The sequence below is a fragment of the Cervus canadensis genome, chromosome 10 (assembly GCF_019320065.1).
Source record: "Cervus canadensis isolate Bull #8, Minnesota chromosome 10, ASM1932006v1, whole genome shotgun sequence".
NCBI classification, from domain to species: Eukaryota; Metazoa; Chordata; class Mammalia; order Artiodactyla; family Cervidae; genus Cervus; species Cervus canadensis.
In genome coordinates this window covers 19,857,768-19,867,227 of record NC_057395.1, presented here as the reverse complement: position 1 = coordinate 19,867,227, position 9,460 = coordinate 19,857,768, and the positions used below count along the sequence as shown (strand labels likewise).

The 9,460-nt window shown below is 37.9% G+C and overlaps 1 protein-coding gene across 2 annotated transcripts in view; it reads right to left on the bottom strand.

The window, feature by feature from the left end:
* Positions 1 to 949: 949 nt before the first annotated feature.
* LIPI (lipase I) overlaps positions 950 to 9,460 on the bottom strand; it is a 65,102-nt gene continuing 56,591 nt past the window's right edge. Inside the window, exon 10 of one of the 2 annotated variants that reach the window (XM_043480507.1) lies at positions 950 to 1,894. In XM_043480507.1, coding sequence (XP_043336442.1) covers positions 1,807 to 1,894 — 88 coding nt within the window. In that variant the 3' untranslated portion in view covers positions 950 to 1,806. The remainder of the gene's footprint in view (positions 1,895 to 9,460) is intronic. The other variant, XM_043480508.1, reaches the window with a different exon arrangement.

Sequence of the window (9,460 nt, the reverse complement as noted above, 5' to 3'; positions counted from 1 at the left end):
ATAAAAGAGGAAATCAAGACACAGAAAAGTGACACCCAGCACAGAGGAAAGACCATGTGAGGACATAGTCAGGAAGTAGCCATCTGCAACTAAAGAGAGAGGTCTCAAGGAAACCAGACCTGCCAACAACTTGACCTTGGACTTCTAGCCTCCAGAACTGTAAGAAAATAAATTATGTTGTTTAAGCCATCCGATCAGTGAATTTTTTAATGAAAGTTCCAGCAAACTAATATAGCAGGAAAGCAAAAGCATAGAGACTGTGACTGTAGTTGACAGATGAGTTTAGAAACACACATTAAACAAATCTTGGGAGCTTCCAGACACAAGTGAGGGGGAGCTAAGGAATAGGAATTCCTGGACTGAATGGGTAAATGGGGGAATGCCAAGGACATTTAGATTATTCCCAGTGACTCTTGAGCAACATAGGTTTGAACTGCATGGGTTCCACTTACAGAGGGTTTTTTTTCCCCAAAATATACTATAGCACTATGTAATCTGTGCCTGGTTAAATCCACGCAGGTGGAACCACAGATAATGAAAACCAACTATGGGATGTGAGCATCAGTGGATTTTGGTATTTGTGGTGGGTCCTGGAACCAATCCCCCAGGATAACGAGGGATGACTGTATTTCAAAAGTGATCATTTATAAATATCACAATTATCATGTATTGAACTTTGAGAAACATGTGAAGTGAAAGTTAGTCATGTCTGACTCTTTGTGACCCAATGGACTGTAGCCCACCAGGCTCTGTCCTTGGGGATTCTCCAGGCAATAATACTGGAGTAGGTTGCCATGCCCTCCTCCAGGGGGTCTTCCCAACCCAGGGATAGAATCCAGGTCTCCCGCATTGCAGGCAGATTCTTTACCAACTGATCCACCAGGGAAGCCTGGAGAAACAGGAATAGGGGTTAAAAACCACAGACTCAAGAGACTTAGGTTTCAATTTTTATTTTGTACACAATCCTGGGTAAGTTAGTTAATATTTCTATGTCTCAGTTTATTCATCAGTGAAGATAACAAGGCCAATCTCAGAAGATTTCTGTAGGGATCGAATTAATTTATATATATATATATATATAGTATTAAACTGGGCCAAGAATACAGTGATGCATGTGTTAGCTGTTATTATTTATTATCATTAAAGGCAGACACTAGTCAAAGTGTTGAATCAATATTCACAGAAATTTTTAGGTGCCTGAAATATGGTAAGGTAAATTTTGTTACTCATGATCACACCATTAGCAAGCGAATAAGTGGTAGACCCCGGATCTGACATTAACGATTATGGGCCTATAAATTATTGTGCTCCATGAAACAAAGCCTTTATTTACAATGCATTATAAAATGCCAAATTGATCACTAAACAGGCATATTTCTGTTTACAGGATTTACATGAATCCAAGGAACTTCTCAAAATTTACACATTTTTTAAAAGTTCATTTATTTCATTACTGCATTCTGAGTGGAGAACGATACTGTTTAGACGGTGTGTTGAAGCAATAAGCTTCTTTTTTTTCTAAAGACATTTTATCTGTTAATAATAAGTAAAAAAGGGAAACATTCAAAGAGAAATATTTGATTAAGGTAAACAGAAATAAACAGCTTTAAAATATATTCAGAATGCTTTACTATATGCATCTTAAAGTATTCTATATTTTTGATTCTTAAAAACTTGTACATGAAAAATAAATATACAAATTTCAGATTGAACAATGCAGTCTAAAAGAAATACTAATTGCACTGTTTCCATTTACAAGTTTTTCAATTCACAAACAAGCTGTTACATTTGATGGATGAAGGCATTTTATATTTCATGTGGTTTGCATGTGCTTGGAGTGAGAAATAGTTCCTTGCTTTCTTTAAGTACAAAATTATAGATGCACAGTGGTGGTCTGTGAAAGAGAAAAAAAGAGAGAAAAAATAACTGTTAGTAATAACAGCAAAGTTTACTTTCTTCTCATAAATATAAAAATATCCTATACCTATAACTGGCTCAGACAGTAAAGAATCTGCCTGCAATGCATGACCGATCCCTGGGTTCGATCCCTGGGTTGGGAAGATCCCCTGGAGGAGGGCAGGGCAACCCACTCCAGTATTCTTGCCTAGAGAATCCCTATGGACAGAGGAGCCTGGCAGGCTACAGTCCATGGGGTCACAAAGAGTAGGACATGGACTAAGCATAGCACATGCCTATAACTAACAAGTTCTCTAAAAGCAGGGAGTGGAAAAAAACCTACAGGATCATTTCTGCTCCATCTCATTTGTCTATGTAGAGATGAACAGACATAATATTTGTAAGAAAGAAAAAATTCTCTGTACTTCAACACCCTCTCTCCTTGTTGCTTCACTGGAATACTCACACTGAATAGGAAATATTTTGGGATACTGAAACAGCTGAAAACTGAACTCAACTCTTAGTGGCTAGGCCACTTCTACCATGATAGCCACCACGGAAGAGTTGGACTGAATTCACAGACAATTTTGCCAAAATATTTAATCAATCCTCTGCCACCTGCTAAAATGGAAATAATAACATTTAAATCATTCTATATCTTGGAGAAATTGTGTATTCAGTATTTCAAGATTTCTGAGAATTCAAGTCACTGTGGTGAATCATGTCCAGTAATTTATCTTCTTGTTAATATCTTGAAACCCTCAAAAAAGTAATCAACTAAAATAAACAAAGATTGGTCAAAGTTGAGGAAAGGAGCTAAAGGAAAAAAAATGGTAGAAATAAATGGAAATTTCCAGTACCAGCCATACTAATGTAATCAAGGAAAAGGGGACAATTCAACTGCACAGGTGCTGGTAGCTCACCCTTATTTGACAAGTGCACTGCTCTAGATCAAGAGATACATTTCTCCCCATCTTCTTCTAACTTGGGACATGACTAAACACATTTTAAAATATTCAACAATATTGTTAGGTTAAATTCTTCCATTTTACATCAACTTCCTGACTAAACATATTTTAAAATATTCAACAATATTGTTAGGTTAAATTCTTCCATTTTACATCAACTTCCTATATCTGATAACATTTGAAAATTAATCAAATATGGACACATTTATCTTTAATTATAAAAGCTGATATAGAATATTACAGTATTTTTCCACTTGAAGTAATAAATACATTTGAAAATTTAATAGTATAGAAGTGTGAAATATCAGTACTTCAATCTTAAAAGATTCTTAGATATTAGCAAAAGTAGCTTTGTGGTAAATTGTCAGAGACCAGAATGTAATTGAAAAATCAGACATAATCCTTTCTCCATTATTAAGTGGAAGAAAGACTTTAACACTTCCCCTAACAAATGCATATATTCTTATGTCAATTTTTCATTTAGCCTACTAAATTAAAGACTTTCTTCACTGAGTGAGCCTTCAATGGTCTGGATGTCCCTGATTCACTTCAGTATTAAGTTGTCATAGTCAGACAAGGTTGTCAGATTTATTATCAGGTTGGTGAAAATGTAACTGCGGATTCAGACTGTGGATTTTAAATCACTGTAACTAGGCTCAAACACATCTTTATTAAACAAAATAGGAACCACTAAAATCAACATGCTTTTGCCAATGAGAAATAAGTTTGTTTATTCCTGTAGCATAAAAACCCATGCTTCAGTATTCGATGACCTCTTGGAAAGCATTTTCTGCCTCCTGCTGGTTGTGGAAGTGTCTTCCCTGCAAAAAGTTGTTGAGACACTTGAAGAAGTGGCAGTCGGTTGGCGAGAGGTCAGGTGCATATAGTGGGTGAGGCGAAACTTCTGTAACCCAATTCCTTCAGCTTTTGAAGCATTTATTTTGTGATGTGGGGTCAGGCGTTGTCACGGAGAAGAGCTGGGCCCTTTCAGTTGACCAATGCTGGCTGCAGCCATTGCAGTTGTCAGTACATCTCATCCATTTTCTGAGCATACTTCTCACATGTGATGGTTTCGCTGGGATTCAGAAATCTTTAGTGGGTCAGACAGGCAGCAGACCACCAAACAGCCCATTTTTTGGTGAAAATTTGGCTTTGGGAAGTGCTTTGGAGCGTCTTCTTAGTCTAAACACTGAACTGATAGTCACTGGTTGTTATATAAAATCCACTTTTCATTGCACATCAAAATCTGATTGAGAAATGGTTCATTATTGCATAGAGTAAGAGAAGACAACACTTCAAAGGATGATTTTTTTGATCTTCAGTCAGCTCAAGAGGTACCCACTTATTGAGCTTTTTCACCATTCTAATTTGCTTCAAAAGCCAAACGACCATAGAATGGTCAATGCTGAGTTCTTCAGCAACTTCTTGTGAGTTGTAAGTGGATCAGCTTTGATGATGGCTCTCAATTTGCTGTTGCCAACTTCCTACGGCCGGCCACCACGCTCCTCGCGTTAAGGCTCTCGTCTCCTTCGCAGAGCTCCATGAACCGTCACTGCCCTGAATGCTCCTTAGCAGCGCATGGGCCAAACGTGTTGTTGATGGTGCTGCTTTCTGACCCATTTTGAACTCAAATCTCTCGAATTGCTTTCTGTCTAACATAATTTCCCTAGTCTAAAATAAATATAAAATAAACAGGAAGTGTTAAGTCATTAGCAAAAATATAAATAAATATGGTGAGAAATATGCATTAAAATGATGTATAACATAATTACATTTATTTAAGAATGTATTCCAATATCAAATGGCAAAGTTCAACAACATAAAACTGCAATTAGTTTTGCACCAACCTAATAATAAATTGTATCTGTCATCAAGTAATTGTCCTACTAACATATTTTAATACAACCTTAAAGCAAGTGTGTTTCTGTTTATTTTCTACAATAAAATGAAAGCTCACTATCCTATTACGATTGACATATGTTCAATATAGTAAATGCATATATTTTATTAAATATCCACATTTTACAAAGCTTTCACAAGCATTATAAAACAATTTGGTCAGGTTCATTACAGCTTCCAGAGTTAAATTTTACCATAATATATGAGGAAAAATAATTTTCCTGTTTTTACATTGTGAAAGCCTATATAGTTCTATTGCCAGGAGACTCTAATATTGAGATCATTTATTCTATGTTATTATTAGTTCCTTATCCCCAGGATAAAAAAAAAAAAGTTAAACTGTATAATTAGAAAAAAATGTGATATATGTTGAAATATTATAGGGATAAGAATATTTAGTGTTTTTTTTAAATAAAAAAAGCATCGGATGTTACACTTCTAAAGCTTTGTTTACCACAAATTAGCAGAAATGAGCACAGTACATTGATAAAGCATAAACTTCAGTGAAAATACAGAAGAAATCCAAGAATTAAAAAAATCTCTAGAATTCAAATATAATTAGTTTTTTACTTTTAATCCATATATATTTTACAAAATACAATAAGTATACATGCTTCTTTATTTCTAAAACATCTCCCCTAAGGCTTTTGTACAACATATCACATTTAGGCATCTAGGGTTCTTTTAAAAAGTTACTTAGGATAAGGTTCCTAGCACTAACAAAGGTATCTGTTCCTACCTGCAGGTAACTGAGTAAAGAGAATAGAATGATCTTGCCTTAGTAGTGGGGATTATTACCCATAAAGTTAGCATGATTCCGGTCCTACCTAAAAAACTTTGAAAGCAGAACCAGAAAGAACCAATCTTCCTAAAAGTAACTAAATAGTACCTTGGGAATAAAAGAAGATTTATAAGAATACAAAAATATGGAGCACCTAACATGATAAAATACAGTGTCTGGCATCTAATCAAGAAACACCAAGCGTGCAAAAAAGCAGGAAAATTGACCCATATGAAGGCAACCAATTGAAATCAACCAAGAGCTAGCACAGATGTGAGAAGCAGCAAAGACATTGTTGGTGGTGGTGGTGGATTTCAGTTACTAAATTGTGTTCAACTCTTTGCGATCCCATGGATTGCAGCACACCAGGCTTCCCTGTCTTGCATTATCTCCTGGAGCTTGCTTAAACTTATGTCCACTGAAAAAGTGATGCCATCCAACCATCTCATCTTCTGTCGTCCCCTTCTCCTCCTGCCTTCAGTCTTTCCCAGCATCAGGCTCTTTTCCAGTGAGTCAGCTCTTCCCTTCAGGTGGCCAAAGTATTGGAGTTTCAGCTTCAGCATCAGTCCTTCCAATGAATATTCAGAGTTGATTTCCATTAGGGTTGACTGATTGGATCTCCTTGCAGTCCAAGGGACTCTCAAGAGTCTTCTCCAACACCACAGTTCAAAAGCATCAATTCTTCATTGCTCAGCTTTCTTTATGGTCCAACTCTCACATCCATACATGACTACTGCAAAAACCATAGCTTTGATTATATGAACCTTGGTCGACAAAGTAATGTCTCTGTTTTTTAACATGCTGTCTAGGTCATAGTTTTTCTTCCAAGATGCAAGTGTCTTTTAATTTCATGGCTGCAGTCACCATCTGCAGTGATTTTGGAGCCCAAGAAAATAAAGTCTGTCACTGTTTCTGTTGTTTCCCCATCTATTTGCCATGAAGTGATAGGACCTGAAGTCATGATCTTAAATTTTTGGATGCTGAATTTTAAGCCAACTTTTTCAGTCTCCTTTTTCACTTTCATCAAGAGGCTCTTTAGTTCCTCATTGCTTTCTGCCATAAGGGTAGTATCATCTGCATACCTAAGGTTATTGATATTTCTCCCAGCAATCTTAATTCCAGGTGGTACTACATCCACCTGGCATTTTGCATGATCTGTTCTGCATATAAGTTAAACAAGCAGAGTGACAATATACAGCCTTGATATCAATTCAGTTCAGTTCAGTTCAGTTCAATCACTCAGTTGTGTCCAACTCTTTGCAACCCAAAGGACTGCAGCACACCAGACTTCCCTGTCCATCACCAACTCCCAGAGTTTACTCAAACTCATGTCCACTGAGTCGGTGATGTCATCCAACCATCTCATCCTCTGTCATCCCCTTCTCTTCCTGCCTTAAATCATTCCCAGCATCAGGGTCTTTTCCAGTGATTCAGTTCTTCACATCAGGTGGCCAAAGTATTGAAGTTTCACCTTCAGCATCAGTCCTTCCGATGAACATTCAGGACTGATTTCCTTTAGGATGTACTGGTTGGATCTCCTTGCAGTCCAAGGGACTCTCAAGAGTCTTCTTCAACATCACAGTTCAAAAGGATCACTTCTTCGGTGCTCAGCTTTCTTTATAGTCCAACTCTCACATCCATACATGACCACTGGAAAAACCATAGCCTTGATTAGACCTTTGTTGGCAAAGTAATGTCTCTGCTTTTCAATATGCTGTCTAGTATGGTCATAACTTTTCTTCCAAGGAGTAAGCGTTTTTTATTTCATGGCTGCAGTCAACATCTGCAGTGATTTTGGAACCCAAGAAAATAAAGTCTGCCACTGTTGCCACTGTTTCCCCATCCATTTGCCCTGAAGTGATGGGACTGGATGCTATGATCTTAGTTTTCTGAATGCTGAGCTTTAAGCCAACTTTTTCACTCTCCTCTTTCACTTTCATCAAGAGGCTTTTCAGTTCTTCTTCACTTTCTGCCATAAGGGTGGTGTCATCTACATACCTGAAGTTACTGATATTTCTCCCAGCAATCTTGATTCCAGCTTGTGCTTCATCCAGCCCAGCGTTTCTCATGATGTACTTTGCATATAAGTTAAATAAGCAGGGTGATCATATACAGCCTTGATGTATTCTTTTCCCTATTTGGAACCAGCCTGTTGTTCCATGTCCAGTTCTAACCATTGCTTCCTGACCTGCATACAGATTTCTCAAGAGGCAGATCAGTTGGTCTGGTATTCCCATCTCTTTCAGAATTTTCCACAGTTTACTGTGATCCACACAAAGGCTTTGGCATAGTCAATAAAGCAGGAATAGATGTTTTTCTGAAACTCTCTTGCTTTTTTGATGATCCAGCAGATGTTGGCAATTTGACCTCTGGTTTTTCTAAAACCAGCTTGAACATCTGGAAGTTCTCGGTTCATGTATTGTTGAAGCCTGTCTTGGAGAACTTTGAGCATTAATTTACTAGCATGTGAGACGCATGTAATTGTGTGGTAGTTTGAGCATTCTTTGGTATCGCGTTGCTTTGGGATTGGAATGAAAACTGACCTTTTCCAATCCTGTGGCCACTGCTGAGTTTTCCAAATTTGCTGGCATATTGAGTGCAGCACTTTCACAGCATCATCTTTTAGGATTTGAAATAGCTCAACTGGAATTCCATCACCTCCACTAGCTTTGTTCGTAGTGATGCTTCCTAGGGCCTTCTTGACTTCACATTCCAGGATGTCTGGCTCTAAGTGAATGATCACACCATCGTGATTATCTGGGTCATGAAGATATTTTTTGTACAGTTCTTCTGTGTATTCTCGCCACCTCTTCTTAATATCCTCAGCTTCTGTTAGGTCCATACCATGTCTGTCCTTTATTGAGCCCATCTTTGCATGAAATGTTCCCTTGGTATGTCTAATTTTCTTGAAGAGATCTCTAGTCTTTCCCATTCTATTGGTTTCCTCTATTTCTTCGCACTGATCACTGAGGAAGGCTTTCTTATCTCTCTTTGCTATATTTTGGAACTCTGCATTCAAATGGGTATATCTTTCCTTTTCCCCTTTGCTTTTTGTGTCTCTTCTTTTCACAGCTATTTGTAAGGCCTCCCAGACAGCCATTTTGCTTTTCTGAACTTCCTTTTCTTGGGTCAGATCTGATCACATGGACCACAGCTTTGTCTAAATCAATGAAACTATGAGCCACACCATGTGGGGCCACCCAAGACGGACGGGTCATGGTGGGGTGTTCTGACAAAATATGGTCCACTGGAGAAGGGAATGGCAAACCACTTCAGTATTCCTGCCTTGAGAACCCCATGAAGAGTATGAAAAGGCAAGAAGATAGGACACTGAAAGATGAACTCTCTAGGTCGGTAGGTGCCCAATATGCTACTGGAGATCAGTGGTGAAATAACTCCAGAAAGAAAGAAGAGATGGAGATAAAGCAAAAACAACACGCAATTGTGGATGTGACTGGTGATGGAAGCAAAGTCCAATGCTGTAAAGAGCAATATTGCATAGGAACCTGGAATGTTAGGTCCATGAATCAAGGCAAATTGGAAGCGATCAAACAGGAGATGGCAAGAGTGAACATTGACATATTAGGAATCAATGAACTAAAATGGACTGGAATGGGTAAATTTAATTCAGATGACCATTATATCTACTACTGTGTGCAAGAATCCCTTAGAAGAAATGGAGTAGCCATCATAGTCAACAGAAGACTCTGAAATGCAGTACTTGGATGCAGTCTCAAAAACGACAGAACAATCTCTGTTCGTTTCCACAGCAAACATTTCAATATCATGGTAATCCAAGTCTACGCCCCAACCAGTAATGCTGAAGGAGTTGAAGTTGAACGGTTCTATGAAAACCTACAAGATCTTCTAGAACTAATACCCAAAAAAGATGTCCTGTTCATTATAGGGGACAGGA